This window comes from Gymnoscopelus microlampas (assembly GCF_963454915.1).
Source record: "Gymnoscopelus microlampas genome assembly, chromosome: 12".
Classification (NCBI taxonomy): domain Eukaryota; kingdom Metazoa; phylum Chordata; class Actinopteri; order Myctophiformes; family Myctophidae; genus Gymnoscopelus; species Gymnoscopelus microlampas.
The window spans coordinates 15,550,262-15,568,089 of record NC_139949.1 but is presented as its reverse complement, the minus strand read 5'-3'; the positions used below and the strand labels follow the sequence as shown (position 1 = coordinate 15,568,089).

General features: G+C 44.1%; 1 protein-coding gene across 1 annotated transcript; it reads right to left on the bottom strand.

The window, feature by feature from the left end:
* Positions 1 to 433: 433 nt before the first annotated feature.
* On the bottom strand, positions 434 to 16,712 carry ubtd2 (ubiquitin domain containing 2). The gene is made up of 3 exons (XM_084073208.1): positions 16,425 to 16,712; positions 11,232 to 11,468; positions 434 to 1,055 (listed from the first exon to the last, which is right to left on the bottom strand). Exons 1-3 carry the CDS (start codon positions 16,492 to 16,494, stop codon positions 529 to 531), a joined length of 834 nt encoding a protein of 277 aa, XP_083929334.1. The 5' UTR covers positions 16,495 to 16,712; the 3' UTR covers positions 434 to 528.
* Positions 16,713 to 17,828: the final 1,116 nt, after the last annotated feature.

Sequence of the window (17,828 nt, the reverse complement as noted above, 5' to 3'; positions counted from 1 at the left end):
AAAAAAGTTCGAAAAAAAGTCTATGTGTAAAACCAGAGGGGAAGAAGGCTCCTTTCTCAATCCCAGAGTCCTTCTCTCCGGCGGACAGCCAACCCTCAGCCCTCCCCTACCTTTCCCTGCATGCCTTACAAAAAACAGCCAGGCCGAGCAGGAGTGCAAGAAGAAGAAGAGAACAGAAAAGCACAGAAGGAAGAGTGTCAGGACAGACAAAAAGAAACCTTCTTCTCCTCCCTCCATCTTTCCTCCTCCATCAGTGACGCACGACGTGTCCAAGGTTGCCAGATCTGCTTATTATAATTTCCCCCGCAAGATTTTATTTGAAAATAGCCGATCTACAAGCTCACAACGCGTCGCGAAGCGACGCGTTGTGAGCTTGTAGATCTGCTATTTTCAAATAGCTGGTGTACATGTTAAAGTACTCATGTGGCCCATAGTCGCTTCTTTTTGGGCTGGTTTTCCTAGACCTGGTTGCTTGTTTCTATCACAGAATCTGGCAACACTGGACGTGTCTCCGTCGCCGGGCGGGGCTCAGTTCTCCACCGGCGTCGGCTCCTGAGGCGGCAGCGGCGCCGGCCCGCCTTCCGTCGCGGACGCGGCGGCGGGCTCCTCCTCCGGCGGCTCCGCCTGCGGCGGCTGGCTGAGGATCACCTGCACCACATAGTCCCTGGAGATGTTGAGCTGCTCCAGGCGCAGCCGGTCCGTCAGCGGCCGGCCCGAGAAGAACCAGCGCTGCGTTGCAGGCGCCACGCCCTCCTGCGCCTGCAGCCGGCGCTTCATGGCGCCCACCGTGTCGCTGCAGCGGACCGCCAGGCGCAGGTCGCGGCCCGAGGAGAGGCGCAGCCGCAGCAGGCACTCGCCGCCTCCTCCTCCTCCTCCTCCGGAGGTCCCCTCGCTCCCGCTGCCCGCCGAGGGATGGTCCGCCGCCGAGGAGGAGTCCGGGTCGGAGCCGTCCGGGTCGTCGGAGCGCTCCTCGATCATGTTGACGGGCGGCGACAGGCAGTAGACGGGCAGCTGGTAGCGGTTGCCCAGCTCGTCGTAGCACTCGGTCAGTGCTCCTGGAATGAGGAGGGAGAGTGGCAGCATGATGATTCATTTGATTACTTTGAGTTGAAATCAATAAATGGACCAAACCCAAGACGGGTGACACATTAAAGGAATAACCAGCATAAAGTGTCAGGACAGCTTCAGTGCACGTCCCTCTGCTGGAGGGATGGAACAACTTTCTAACAAAAGACATTTCCTCATTTGGTGCTTTGATAATGATGATGGTGGTGGAGAGCTGGTGACTGCAAAGGCCATAAAATTATGATTGACATTTTCACACTCAAACCATTTCAGTGAGCCCTAAAAGTGTTTCATCATCATAGGGAAAGTGGTGCTCACTCAGAATAACTTTGTATTGATTTGCAGTGAGTGACCCTTCCCTTTAACCCATTAAGACCTGAAGCCGATTCCAAACATGTCTTCTAAATCGTAACAGTTTCCTGATATCAGTGGTTCTAAATCTTTTTCATGTCAAGGACCCCCAAAATGAGTTGTATTTGGAGGAAAAGTTGCTCTTCTTGTTTTCACACGCACAGCACAGTCATCGAATGTGTGCTTTTGACCAGTTTCGGACCCTATTTACCGGTGTATTTCCCATAGATCGAAACGCAGATGTCACTTTAGTCAGTGCTCCCATTGAAAACACCAGCAAGTTGAGCAGTCTTTGTTACTGAAGCTCATTTATAGTCACTTAGATCTTTTTCTCTTGCATTGTGATCCAAGATTGAGGTCAACTGCGCCTGCTTAGCATTTTTATAAATGCCACAGAGCATGACAGGAAGTTAATTGCTTAATTGTATCATCAGCCTCTGCATTCATTGTTTACCCACTCACTCACCCACTCATTTCATTTTTCATCAGAGACCAATTTGTCATCCGTCTGTATATTTAGAGCATTTCTCTCCTTGCATTCAAGCACATAATCACCGTTCCACTGAAATATCTCTATTAGCTGTTGAATTCAGTGTCAAGTGTGAAGGTCCCAAGGACACAAAAAACTTAAAAACAAAGTTGTATAAACATTTATTACTAATTTTAAAATGACAAACTGTATTCCTTTCATTTTGTCTATTTTCATTATTAAGAGGGAAAAAAGCAATGTTCTGTATTTACTTAAATATGTATACTGTAGGAAGGCTATATATTCACAGTAGATTGACTACATATTCTATATTTATCCATATTCCCACTGAGTAGCTGGCTGGCACTGTACATATACTATATCAGCCTCACATCATATGCACTGTCGATAGTCTGTACATATATATTCAGATGATAGATCAGTATTACAGTATGGCCATATTACTGGTCACAGAGTGTACATGATACTTATGGCAATATTTATATCTATTAATACGTTATAGATTATGAACCCTAACCCAGTCCTGTCCTAGTGCAGATGGTCAGGCCAGATATTAAAAAATCTATTTTGTATTTTATGTTTTGTACTTATTTGTTAGAGGCGTCATTTCATAAAAAAAACTAAAGGATGGCAAACAAGTGACCACTAGCTAAAATAGACGATATACAAGCTCACGCTTGTAGATCGGATATTTTCACAATTTTTTTAATAAAAAATGTAATTTAAATGAATTAATAATGTTCATTTTGAATGTTAGGGGGTGGCAATTGCAATTGTTTATTTATTTATTTTTATTCTTGAATCTTAGCGGTATCTCTCTGATACCTTGTAGTAGTGATTCCATTCACTCTCATTATATGGTCTCAAAATCACACTTTTTGCACATAAACAAATGCAAAAAAAGATAGATTCTGTCAATATAAACATACACGTGTATATATGGGGTAATACATTAATTCAATCTCTCTTCACTGTCCCAAAAACATCTACTGGGACTTGTTTGAAAGGAATTGCTACTTGCGGTATGTCACTCACAGAGCACAGAAGCAGCAAATGAGTATTTGCTGTATCCAATATTTATGGGAAGCATCAATTTTGCGCTGGCTATGTTGGCGTGTTATCTGCAAGACTGCAACCTACCCAGCTGCAGATTCTGACCAGTTATTTTTTATAGTGAAGATTTATTTGTTTCCCTGGCACAAAAGAGGGAAATAACAACAACAAAATTGGTTTTGGTATCGTCTATCGTCCCTGAATTTCCATGTCGGTGCATTCCAAATTGCACCCTTTTTCCCCAGATAGACTGAAAAAGCCTGGCCAAAAGCTGATCTAATATCACAGAAAGCTGGCCAAAAGCTGATCTAATATCACAGAAACAAGGAATGGGGAAATGAGAGAAGCAGTCCCTACGGTGGTCGGTATAGAGAGTGAAAGTAGTGTAATATCAGGCCAGTGACATATTATTACTCAAGAATTTACTCACTTTGACAATTAACTACAGTGACTCAGAGTGTACACGAGTAGGTGACAGAGAGGAAAAGAAAGAGTTTAATGTCAGAATGATGACATTCTCCTCACAGCAAAATCTGGTGATTCTCTTGGGATCATTAGGGGGCCTCCAAAACAGACTCCATTTTCACTTGTCAGTATTTTATATAGACTGGGAGTACAGCCTATTGGAGCAGCCTATTAGAGCACATCCTTCATAACACTAATTGTCCCACATTTTCTTAATGTTTAAAAATAATTCTTCAACCTGTCTCCCATCTACACCGCTCACCTAAGACTCAAAGCAAAGCAATGAGAGCCCACAGACTTGCCCTGGATTAAACTGCTTAAGTCTATTTGTACTTTTCACCCTTATACTCTGTGTCTGTTTCACACTTTCAGTGTTAAATTAACACTCTGGATGTGTAGTATATTGTCTTGTTTAAACTCTGTAAACTAGATAGATCTTTACATTACATACAGAACATCTAATCTGGTCTACTGTGATGATCAAAAGTGTGGCCTAACAGTTCAATCAATAAAACATATGAGCATAACCGTGAGCCCTTTTCCCCGTAGTGAAAAACACAGACGACAAATAGGCTCTATGCACAGCAGCCATATTGTAAGACATTCACAGGTGTTACCAATGATACTAATGAAGGCTCTGTTCCATTCTGGTCAGACGGAGTCAGGGTGTTGATATTGTGCATGTTGGCTCACTGGAAACACTCCCAAATGGCCCTTTACGGCTGTGTAACTCTGAGAGTGTACAAATGGAACCAAATGGACCCTTACGGGTCCATTTGGTTCCATTTGTACACTCTCAGAGTTATGGGGGTCGTGGAAATCTGAAATTCAAAAATCTGAGAACCACTGTGCTACACTAAATGGAACAGAGCCTTCATTAGTATCACTGGTAACACCTGTGAAGGAAGCGATAACATGGCTGCTGTGCATAGAGCCTATTACTTACTCTGATTACTCATCAGAAATTACGTCTTGCCACGTCAACCAAATGTCAGGTAATAAAAAAACAATAAGTCACAGAGTTCCCCCTGCCACAGCCAACACGGCTCACCTAAAGTCTCTGAATGACCAGCAGCAGCCATTTTTAACTACAGGTCGGCGCATGCCATGATGCTTTATGACTGTTTGAAGAAGAAAGCCAGATGAGGCACTGGAGACAGACGGTAAGGTTACAGTGAAGTGAAAGTGGAATGAGTCAGCAACTATAACACACACACACACACACACACACACACACACACACACACACACACACACACACACACACACACACACACACACACACACACACACAGGAAGCCGTTGTGGTCAACACTAAGGTAACACGAATCCACAGCGTGTGATCTGGGGAGGCAGAGAAGCAATTACTGCCTCTTGTGTTGTAGCTAAAGCAGTCGGTGTGTGCGAGGTTACAAGGCTGTCTGCTGTATGACACCGTTCAGAGCGAAAAAGAGAGATGCACACAAAGACAGACAGACAGACAGACAGACAGGCAGACATGCAGGCAGGAAGGGAGGCGGAGACAATTGCAGCCGAAGCGGTCAGTCTAACCTGCTATGTTTCTAATAATACAACATGCAGCAATTTGGACAGCCGTAGCTGTTGCTATGGCGCAACACCTCACTTCATCTTAACACCTCAGCTCACCTTACCTGACCTCGACAGCACCTGCCCGGAAAGCACTTTCTCTGTCAGATTTAAAGTAGCTGAGCTAGGGATTTCATTCTCTGCAGCACCACTAACACGTACACATTTCTTATCAATGTGCGTGTTGCAGAAAAAGATAGCCTTCTGCTTAAGCAAGCAAATCATTTACTGTGCTACTAGTGCAATAAGGTAATTGGTGAGCATGTTTGTGATGATATGGGACTGTGCATTAATGCACATCCGACAACTTGCAGCACAATTGCGTGCTGGAAAACGGCCATACGGTTCCTGTCTATCTCTAGGCCAACTAAAGTTAGCATATCTTTACCATCTGACCGGAAGATAAGCCAAAGAAGGCACAGCTGGCAATCTTACAAATACTCCAACTAAACCCCTAAAAAGCCTGTAAGCTTCCATTTTGACACTTTCAGAGGATTTAACTGTGTAGGTGAGGTGGATGCCATCCAGGCCTATATCCCTTACTGGACAGAGATCACATCCCATCGCAGCCATTCTGTCCTGTGTCTCCCTATCAGATTTCTTAACTGTCTGCATAAAGGAACAAAAAGGGGGAAATGTAAGAGGTGGAAGCTTTGAATCTAAATATCTGAAGTCTAGAAAAGGTGGTGATAAGTCAAGTCAACTTAAAAGGCTCAATAGACAACGTTCAGCCACTAGATGTTGCACTTTTACAACACCGTTGCATAAGGTTCGCTGTTTCCCCATGAAGACAATAGACCCCTTTTGTTGAGTCCCATGATAATGTAACAGGCGCTAAAACTCCCGACAAGCTAACGGCTAATAACAAACGAGCTAACGCTGGGGCTGCTTATCTCTCTGCATGGCAGCCCCAGGTTGCCAGGTCGGGAGAGAAACCAGCAACCAGCATTAGCTCGTTCTGTTATTAGCCGTTAGCTTGTCGGGAGTTTTAGCGCCTGTTACATTATCATGGGACTCAACAATGAGTACTAGAAGCAAAAAAACAGACTTTGCATTGGTTAAAATAGGCGAATTTGGGCTATCCTATATCCTCCTATAATGACAACGGTGGGGGTCGATAGGGGGCTCTGTGGAGTTACGCGATTTTCATTCCTACGTTGGTAAGTGATTTGACACACATCAAACATAACACTTAAAATGACAGGAATTCTCCTTTAACAGACAACGTCACACTGATAAGAACCAGTATGCGTGCGCAGGCCGGCACCAAATGAAACCCATCCTCTCAGGTCTCGCTAGGACGCGCCTCACTAGCCAACACACAAGAGGAGGTTGAATGAACTGAAACCAGCGCACCCCGAAACAATATGTTGGGAATTGATTGCATGAAACAATCACCTGTGCTTCCAGTCTCAATATTGGTTAACAAATAATTGGTCAGCAATCATTCGGTTATTCTTTTTTATTATTTGGTTTTATAAAATGGCGTTGAGGGTAAGTCCTTTGCCAGTGAGCCTTGGAACAGCCTTCCAACAGGAGATTGGACCCATTGAACTCGCGACCCATTAAAAATCGACCCGCAACCCAAAAACGGGTCCCAACCCATTGTTTGGGAAACACTGTATTATATTATTTACCACCAAAGGTGACGTTTCGGGTCTAGCTTTTCCTCAGCTTTATTGCAAACACCTCTCTCTGTCAGGATAGGGAGAAAATTGACATAAAGGATTGTAGATTTAGGGTCCTATTCAGGACCACATGCCCGCCCCTACTACCGTTAAATAGGGAGAATTGGAGCTGCGCACCCCCTATATGTTATTCTAGCACCTGCTAGCACCTGCGCTCCCCGTCCCCCATTATGCCGACGCCGTTAGTTGCGCGTGGAGGTGTGCCCGTGGGCGTGTTGTTGCTATCTCCCCCACATTGCCATTCTCAACCCACACATGGGTACGGCTTGGGGAGGGGGGATAGTGGATTCTAAAAGCACCCGCCCGTTTCTGAAACCACCCGCCAAGTGCACACAGACACTGCAATGGCTTTGTGCCCGTGGACTATTAGCCGTGTTGCCATGCATGCAGCATGTGAGAAATAAGCAACCGCAGGTCTATGAAAACAAAAAGAAGCAACTAGGCCACATGAGCACTTCAAACTACTAACTAGAGCTTTCATATCCCCTAAATATTTTAGCCCGGCTCGACTAATAATTGACAAATTAGACCCAGCCCAGCCCGTCAGTCATTTTTCTAAAGAAGCTTAATTGCTGCATTAAATCTTGGTAATTCGTTCAGAACAGGAGTCATTCCACCCTCAACAGTCTATATTGTATTTAAAAAACAGCTTGGAGCAAATAGGGCTATATAAATATATACACTGCCCCATAACCATTTTAAGAATGATATTCGGTTATTATACGAAATATACTTTTAATTGAGATATTTTCGTTTTTTCCATATTGCTGTCATGTCTTAAAAAAATCACGCTTTCAGCAAGCATAAGCAGTAAAAAAAACAGTTCGGATTACTTTGTTTGATGGGAAGGAGTTGCATGGAGTTTTTTTTTTTTTTCGTTGCCACTGTCGCAAAAATTGCTTGTTCAGGGTGGGATTGTTGGGTCTCTTCTCTACATGTAAAGTGTCTTGAGACAACTTGTTGTGATTTGACACTATAATAAAATTGAATTGAATTGAATTGACATCCAATGTTACCTCGTAGTCGTAGCCTACTGCCCGCCTGCTCTTGTCATTTGAAGAAATAATCCAATTTGTCTGAAGATCCATTCAGACAAATGTGACAGAAAACAGCTGGCTGATTGATTGATTTGACCTACTTTTGCGCTTCTGCCCTGATGATTAATTATTTGGCAACAGCTGTGTAAGAGTATAACATTTTAAATGGCTGTCATATACTATTGGAAAGCCGTTGCTTATTGGGACCACAATACGCTACAAATGAATTAATATATGAATTTATTTGGATAAAAAAAAAACGTCGACCCGGCCCAGCCGGTGCCGACGGGCCGGGTCGGGTCCCGTTGGGTTTGGGCTAAAATCTTAAGCACTTACATTTTTTATAAGATGATCGGATCATCTAGTGTGATTTTCATTTTGGCTGCTGTCTCGTTAAACCCATGCTGCGGGTGAATATTATATTATATATATTATATTATTATTATTATATTCCCCACGTAAACGCTACGTTCATGTTTACTGTTAAAGGTTCTCAATCTTTTCAGGCCATCGACCCCCCAAAATAACCATATTTGAACTGGGGACCCCCCCCATTTTGTTTGACTCGGTTCCACAGATAAATATTGTGAAAATAGCCGATCTACAAGCTCTCAACGGTGGACGTGTTGCGAGCTTGTAGATCTGCTATTTTCAAATATTTTAGTACTTTTACTTTTGATACTTTAAGTAGCCTACATTTTGATGCCAAAACTTTTGTACTTTTACTCAAGTAAATTTTGAATTCTGGACTTTTACTTGTAACAGAGTATTTCTATATTGCAGTATCGGTACTTTTACTTAGGTAAAGAATTTGAGTTCTTTTTCCACCACTGCATCCAACATACATGCGGCATCCAACATACAGAGCACACTGCTATTATAGCACCGGTTCAAAAAAAAGAAAAAAGACGCATTTTGTCATCGCATCGCACACTGCTCTACACACTCACACAGACACAAGCACGCAGAGATTTAGCTATTTTATGGATAGATATAGGCTATTAGATGTCATTAATTTATTTACCGCAATATTTCACCCGCGCTTTATCCGATATTAATTAATAATTATATTTGATTGACCCGAACCCACCCAAACCGCGGTTCGCAGCAATGTGTCTGGGTTTGAGAGGATATGATTGATGTAAACTTAAAGTGTATACTCTGTTCGGGATTACTGAACAAAGGTGGATGATGAAAGATAACGGGGACAATATGGATGTATGTAAGTTAACTTTAACTGCGTCACTTCAGAGGAAACTATGGAGCAACTTCACACCCCTGTTTACACACCCCTGGAATCCATTAGAATGGTGGAAATAGAACAATAACAGCCAAAGTGAGTACATATCTTTCCTAAAACTGTCCCATTTATTATACCCATGTGCTACTGTATGTCAGTGTACCACCGCCCAGCCCTGTGGTCGACCAGCTGGAGGTCCATGGGTGCCTGTAGGAGCGTTGTGGCAACATGATGTAATTAATTATTTGGGAGCAGCCGGTGTGTACCAATAGTATAAATATTTTAAATGGCTTTAAGTTTCATAATACTATTCCGGATCTGACTAATATGACACGCTTATTGTTAACACAATAGGCTACACATTAATATAAAAATGTATTTGGATAAATAAAATAAAAAAGAAGGAAAACAAGCCCAATGTGGCTTATAATAATCAGACCAGGCAACAGTGCAGACGGGGAGATAGGCTAGAGCATATATTGGATCGGGGATGACGGCGGATGACGGCTAGCGCAGTCTTCTCTTAAAGGCAATGGCTTCTGGCACGGTGATTGGTTTTATCATTGTAACGCCCAAACCACACCTATGCATAATGTAACGGGGAGCGCAGGTGTTTTGCGGGGCGGGGGAGTACCACAGAATACCAAATTTTGCGGGGCAACGCCTCTTGCCTAGTGCGCACTCCGAAACTAGCGGTTTGCTCAAAGTGCACGCTGAATAGGACCCTTAGAACCCAAAAAAAAGAAATGTCAATTACAGTCCAAATGAATGGGAGGTCTGTGTTCAAGTAGGCTGCCCTAGCGTGTCTGATATCTGGTCTAGAGGGTGTGTGTGTGTGTGTGTGTGTGTGTTATCTCCGGAGATAAAATCCATCCATCTGTGCTCCCGCCCCCGCGCCCCTCCTCCTCCCCAATGTGCAGCATTGAGAGCCCCGACATCACAACATGTGGAGCGACGCCCACTTCCTATGCCAGGAACGTCAACAGGCTGGTCCAGGCTCTCATTTTTGAGCAAAACGCGGAGGAAAATAAAAGCCTGGAGATCGAGGCTAGTGTTCAAGTGGCTACAGATGAATCACGCTCATTAATTCAAAGGAAGAAAGGGAACTTCTTCAACCACTCTCCTCAGGGAGCCAAGAGGGGGTACCTAGATTTATTTTATATTTTCCTTTGTGATCACACAGTGTTATGAAAGCAGAATTTCACCCGTAGTTTGTTATGTAACTATTTGCCGCTGGAATAAGTGTGTAAAGGGTACTTGTAGTGATGCCCCAAGGGAAATTACTTTTCTACATTTGACCCAGCCAGTGTGCTGCTTAGGTGCACACGGCGGAACAGTTTGGGCGACTTCGTGTCCTGCTCAAGTACACTTTGACGGGTGGGGCAGCCATAGCTTAATCAGAAGGTCAACTAAATCTACTGTTGATTTAGTCGACTAAAATGTATTTTGGCGGTGCCTTGATGTAGCCTGGTAAACCCCCCTCCCTCCGGAAATCTCATTTGCATTTGATTTCAGGAAGGAGGTCTGGGATCGCGCAGGGAGTAAAGCTGCCCGCAACGCTGCGTATTCGAACCAATCAGCGGCTGCTAGGGGCGGGATCATCCAATCACCTGCCTAGTAGCTTGAAAAAAATAAAAACCTCTGTCATCGATTCTGCTTACGGAGTCTCAGATGGAAGTAGGCTGTGAAACAAATGTGTGTCGCAAGCTTCTTCCATTTGACGGTGTCAGGTTAGCCTTGATGCCGTCGTAATGGCCAATTTTACACTTGTTTGCATGCTGAAAATAGCCGATCTACAAGCTCACAACGCAACACCTGAGCGCAACGAAGCATAAAATGACTTGTCTTTGAGTTCTACTGGATCTCTTCTCCACTAGTCCCTCGCTAACATTTCAGTCTAGTTTTTATTTGTTGACGAAAATGTCAGTATATTTAGTCTAGTTTTAGTCATCATAGCTTTTATATAGTTTTTATTTAAGTTTTTCGTCAGTGAAAAAAGGTAGTCGACGAACATTTTTCGTCATAGTATTAGTCGACAAAATCAACAGTGGCTGAAACTGAATTTTCTTCACAGGACCAACAAAGGTCTCCCTCCCCTTATGACAAGAAGCCACTCCAACTACTGATCTACTGCCGCCGTGTGTGTGTGTGTGTGTGTGTGTGTGTGTGTGTGTGTGTGTGTGTGTGTGTGTGTGTGTGTGTGTGTGTGTGTGTGTGTGTGTGTGTGTGTGTGTGTGTGTGTGTGCACGTCGTACCATGAGGCAGTGTGATGCTGGCGCCGTCCAGGATGGCCTGGGCCAGTTGATGGTCGTTGCTCTCAAAGGCGCTGGCGGCAGCTCGCAGCGCATCCCAGATCTCCTTGCGGCCCTCGAACGCCGGCGCCGTGTCCCAGAACTCATCCCGCTTGCTGCGCAGCTGCCCCTCAGTCATGGGATAGTCACTCTTCCATTTAGGCCGCTCTCGCTTCAGGGGCTGGTTACGCCCAAGAGCAACTGGCAGAGAGGAGGAGGAGGAGGAAGGGAGAAAGAGTGGAAGGGAAGAGCACACAGAAATGGAGGAAGAGAACGGGGAGATGGGAGAGGGGGCGGAGGAGGAAGACAAGGAGAAGGAGAGATGGGAGAGAAAAAGAACGGAGAGTCAGGCCTGATCTGAAAGAAAAAAAAGCAGCCTTGCGATCTAACAAGAGTGTGTAGGCCTAATACGACTAAACCCCGGATGACAGCGGTGACATAGCTGTACCCACTGAAGCTTTGCCCGGGAAGAAGATTGTTATAGTCTGGCAGTGTACTATTCCTCTACAGCAGTGGTTCTCAACCAGTGGTCCGGGGACCACCAGTGGTCCTTGAGGGAGTTCCAGGTGGTCTCTAGCTAAATGATGGAGAGTTGGTAACCAAATGGACCCTTATACAGTAGATCTTTAACTCTTGAGAGCGTAAAATGAAACCAAATGGACCCGTAAGGGTCCATTTGGTTTCATTTTACGCTCTCAAGAGTTAAATTATTGTTAAACATCTGCATTACTTAATTAAAGAATTGTTATTTTGATCAACGTTTGCCTGTTATCTCAAATCTCATCAAACGGTGAAGCAGTTAAAATATTTTATTCAAGAACCCAGATAGAGAGAGGGGTTAGAACTTGGCACCTCATCTGCTGCAGAATGGCCAGACAGGAGAGACAACACCAATGTCTGGCTCACCAGTCACCACTGGCGCTGAAAGGAGTGACAGGTACTGTACACAGAGTGTGTGTGTGTGCGCGCACGTGCGTGTGGGCTACACAGAGAAGACAGCTGATTGTGGTGTTGAGTTACACCTGGTGTGTCTCTACACATGTACACTGATCCCGTGACAGCTCTTCAATGACACGGCCTCTAGCTGAACGTGCTATGGTGAATAGACTATATCTGTTCACTCACTTGTCTGTTAACTAGTTGCCTGTGCACCCAGTTTATCTCTACACCGCTGGTCTGCTGTACATGTCTATTAACTACTGTACCTTTTCAACAGGATTCATTCTTTGGCATTCATTTGGGTTTTGTGATAGCATGTCATAGTGGTTAATCGCAGTTTACCTACAGCTATCAAATACATTCAGATACTTTCCAACACGTTATGATACAATTTAGGCATTTAGCAGACACTCTTAATCCAGAGCGACTAACAGTAAACAAGGACACAAGATAATACATCAAATGCATAGAAATTGTAATCTAATAATAAAGTAATACTTTTTTTTTTTTTTTTTAAAGATTTTTTTTTTGGGGCTTTTTATACCTTTATTTATAGAGGGACAGGGAAAGTAGGCTGACAGGAAATGGGAATAGAGATGGGGGGTGACATGCAGCAAAGGTCGTCGGGAACGGGAGTCGAACCCGCGACACGCTGTCAGGCTGGCATTGCAGCCTAGGGTGCCTGGACCGTCACGCTAAGGCCCAGGCCAATAAAGTAATACTTAAGTAAAGCAAGAATCTAATAATAAACTAATACAAAAGTAAACCAAGAACCTATCATCAGCCTGTACATTGAAACTATACACACTATAGGATGCCAGGTCAACAATGACCTGGCATCTGTCTACATAACATGCTATCTAAGTTACATTTTAGCCTTTGCATAAGCCTGCAAGGTCGTCAAGGCTAGGGCAAGTGCTACGGGCTGAGGAGGAGTCTGAAGAGGTGAGTCTTCAGATTACGGCAGAAGATTGGGAGTGAGTCTGCAGTTCTAATTGCAATGGGGAGTTCATTCCATAGTTTGGGAGCCAGAAGGGAGAAGAGTCTGGGACGTGTGGAGCGTTGTCCCGGATGTTTTAGCAAAGGTTCTGACAGCTTCCCTGTGTTAGCTGATCTGAGAGAGCGGGAGGGGTTGTAGGGTTGGATCAGGCTTTGAAGATATGGGGGTGCCATACCTTTGGTTGCTTTGTAGGCGAACGTCATTGTTTTGTACTCTGTGCGGGCAGTAACTGGGAGCTAGTGATACATGATGATGCATACTGCATGCTCTGAACTGGATTAGAACCCACAGCATTGTGACTATACAGGTTAAGCCACTGGATGCCCTGGGACTGGGTTTAAGCGGCATCAGAAGGACAGAATGGCAGACTACCAGATGTGTCCTTCTACGACAACAGAGACGGGCACACAGATAGAAGAGATGGACTGATGCAATGAAAGAAGCTACACAGGCTGCATCAGTGGATAAACAGAACCTCTCCCTTCACCTGGCCCCCGATCTGTTATGAAAATAACTTGCTGTCCGGGCACCTAGGCTGCTGCTAATGCAGTCTGACAGCGTGTCGCGGGTTCGACTCACGATCCCGACGACCTTTGCTGCGTGTCACTCCCCATCTCTCTCTCCCCAGTTCCTGTTGGTCTAATGTATTCTATCAATAAAGGCAGAAAAAAGCCCCAAAAATGTCTTTTACATTTTTTTAAATAACTTGCTGCCCAACACCGGAACCCAAGCCACCCCCACCCACTTGCCTAGGAAACATCACCAGGAAACAACACTGTCAAGTACAGCATAATATTGTTTTTACTATTTTTATCCCACAATTTTGGAACCTGCAACATGCAAACTCCACACAGAAAGGCCCTTTCGCCCACACCTAGGGCATGGTCACTGATGACGTGGAGGAGAGAACACGCCCCTAGCACCCACAGCGTCCCCGGTGGGAACCGAAATCCAGGACCATCTAGCTGTGAGGCGACAGCGCTACCAACTGCGCCACCGTGCCCCCGTCAAGTACAGCAATTGCCATGGGGCTCTATACGCTGTCTTGACTGTACCCCTGTTTGCAGCTGATAGCTGGCTGTTTTATTCATAACTTCTTGTTGATGACTCATATGTTGTATTGCCTGCTTCTACGTAATTATGGTGAAAAATAACTTTCCCTTTCAACAACACCTACAGCATTTCATTCACTACCCAGCTGAGCTGTGAAGACAGACAATACGGTTGCTTCAGTCAAAGACAGGGCAGGCCTAGTTCATTAGAATTGAAATGAGTTATACTGTTACTCAGTGTAGTTTTTCCTTAATTATTCTCCTTAATCTGTGTGCTTTGTAGAATCGTGATGGGAAGATATTTAAGCCCAAAAGCCACGAAAGCATCTCCTGGCAAATGCAAACAGCAGGCACGCTTCATCAAACAATCGATAAAAACGATAACTTAAATATAACACAGGACTGATCTATTATCAGCTTATAGACGGTTTACAGGCTAGCAGTGATGAAAATCAGCAACGCCAGGTTCCTTTTGCATTCCTTTGCTGTATGTGAAACTTTTTCTTTTTGCACAGCATGGCAGCAAGCTACAGTGTCACGGAAAGTATATATATATGGACCAAATGTCCCTATTGGCATGTCTCCTCTCTAAACTTTAATTAATTACACCATTCAGCAATAATGTACCTCCATTTTTTATATGGATTTATTGACTGAAAACACTCTTCTTCCTGTTTAAAGGGGGAGCATCGGAGAGACTGTGCTCTTCTTACTGAAACAGTGATGATAAACGGTGACAATTTCAGTATCTGGATATTCCATTTTTCCCCCCTTATCGTTCATATATATATATATATATATATATATATATAATCTATCATCTCACACTGGGGAATCCTGTAGGTTTGACCAGCCCTACATTTGAAGAGGTTTATCAGACAGGGAGGGCTGCTGTCTAATGTTGTTTAAACCAGTGGCTCTTAAACACTTTCATGTCAAGGACCCCTAAATTAATATATTTGTTCGCACTACGCAGACCCCCATCTGAAATTATTTTGTGCCAGGGACCCCCCCAAACAAAATGTGTGTTGATAAAACGTTTAAAAAATATTGCACATTTTTCACATCTTCTTCCAGATTTGTTTGAAAATAGCAGACCTACAAGCTCACAAGAGCTTGTACATCTGCTATTTTCAAAGGGCTCATGTATCCTAGTCGCTTCTTTTGGGCTTGTTTTCATAGACCCATGTTGCTTATTTCTCACAAAATCTGGCAACAGTGCCCATCGTCCCCGTTGTGAAAGAACAAAGGCAGAGACACGGAATAGATCATGAACAACTCAGTTTATGATTATTATGAAGTGCTGAGCGGACAGTTGGTCCATATTGTGCATTAAGGCCCGAGGAGGGAGACCGGGGACTATACAATCCGTGTATGTCTTCCTCGACGAGGGGACGGACGGGCATGAAATATGGAAAGAGGAGACCACTAGGAGGATATAGGCTGAGGGTGTGCTGGACACATTGGTGACCTATCGAATTATGTGACCCCGGGAGAAACTGTCAGGATAGCTATGATATAATATAACTTCAGACGTAGGTAAGGTAATCCTCCCACATTTAAATTGTGCAAGAGAAAAGAGTGTACATCAACACACCCACTGGTGTACTCAAGTACTGTACTTAAGTACAAATTGACATATTTTTACTTTACTGGAGTATTTCCAATTTTCTGTACTTTTACTTCTACTCCAGTACATCTCAGAGGCAAATATTGTACTTTTACTCCACTACATTCTTTTTGACAACTTTAGTTACTAGTTACTTCGTAGATTTTTGATTATTATTACAAAACACTACATTAACGCGCATTTAGGCCATTTGAAAATAGCGGATAAGTACCCCATTTGAAACAATTAAGCCATTAGGCTTTCATGGGCTTTTTTAATCCTATTTAGATGAACTTGTATTTAAACTGTACTTTCATGTGCTTTTTTTCTGCAAACTTCTAAATAAAGTATTCAATCAGACAATCAATCAATCAATCAATCAATCAATCTATAGGCGATGCGACACATCGTGAGCTCGAACACAGCGACCTCTGGGGTAACACAATTCGATGGGTCACCCGTGCCCGTCTAACAGCGCGGCGTACAAACCCGTAATACGCGAGAACCGCCGCGTTGAAGGAAGAGAAGACGCTCAGGAGAGAGAAAGTCACTCCTACCTCCAGTGCCGTCCGAGTTCTCGTTCAGGCTGCCAGAGGAGTCATGGTGGCTGCCGACACAGCCACCCATGGGTGTTCCCAAGCTGCACGGCCCCTAGCTTTAACAGCTAGCTACACCCCTAGCACCCCTCTCTCTCTCTCTTCTTGTTTTTCTCTCTTCTTCTTCTTTTCCTCCTCCCCCCTTCTTCCTCCTCGTTGCCTTCCTTCCTTCCTCACTTCCTCCACTCTTCCTCCTCTCTCTAGAGGAGCCGAGCATCATCATCCGGCGTGGGAAAGAAAGGAGGAGTGGAGCCTGAGCTCTCTCACATCGTCACTAACACGCACACACGCACACACACACGCACACACACACACACACAAACACACACACACACACACACACACACACACACGCACACACACACACACACACACACACAAGGTGACCGACAAGGAGAGAGGGGGGAGAGGAGTGTGGAAATGAGGCAAAGGAGAGGAGGATGAAGTAAGCTCATCAGAGAGAGAACAAAGGAGATAAATTGGACACAGCTGCCAGATGTTACATGTGATACTCATGTAAGCATCCTTAATAACAATGTGTCAACTTCCATGTAAAATGTGTTTCAAATGTTATTTTGAACTTGGTACCATAATTCTAAATCGGGAAACAAACTATTTCAATTCTATGTCATTTTCCGTCTTAGTAACAGTGGGCCTGTCCTAACGGTTCTACACCATCTATTTCTGCTTTCAGATGCTGCAACATTACACCCGGATGAATAGACTCCTGCCTGGTCACTATCTTGACTGTCCTAAAGAGACTTTAGTGTAATTTGAGTACACACACACACACACACACACACACACACACACACACACACACCCACCAACAACAAGGGGTTGTAAGAGGTCATTTTACACCAGCGCTGTCTGGAATTACAATCATTTGTCGTTGATAGGGGACAAAACAGACTGCGTTGTCCAAGTGAGCACTATGTGAAAATCACTTAGTCAGCTCATTTACACGGACAATGTATGACTACCACATTTGAGGGTTGAGTGGTGTTTCAATTTCTTTATAAACAAGTCCAAGATCTCTCTCTGCTCCTTACGCCCAAATGGAAATGTGGCGCTATAGAGGTAAGGCCATGGGTCACAAAAATCTGAATGGTACATCCTGTAAACTGCCCATTACATTATGAGGTATCTTGTGTGCAAAGTTGACATTTTGACCTGAGGGCTGCACTAGAAGAAAGGTTATGGGGTCACTCATTAGGGCTCATCCTCCAGGGAGCATGACAGGCCACAGAGTTACCAAAATCCGTAGTGTTCATCCTCCGGGAAACCAGCATGCAATCAGCAAGTTTCATGTCAATGTGAGTATTAGATTCTGAGATGTGTACAAAACAATTGAAGATAATGGGA

Excerpts from the sequence above, each read along its gene's own strand:
- ubtd2 (XM_084073208.1), bottom strand. The coding sequence starts at position 16,494 with ATGGGTGGCTGTGTCGGCAGCCACCATGACTCCTCTGGCAGCCTGAAC. Across the intron at positions 11,469-16,424 it reads GAACTCGGACGGCACTGGAG|TTGCTCTTGGGCGTAACCAG; the intron begins GTAGGAGTGACT and ends CCTCTCTGCCAG. Across the intron at positions 1,056-11,231 it reads CAGCATCACACTGCCTCATG|GAGCACTGACCGAGTGCTAC; the intron begins GTACGACGTGCA and ends TCCTCATTCCAG.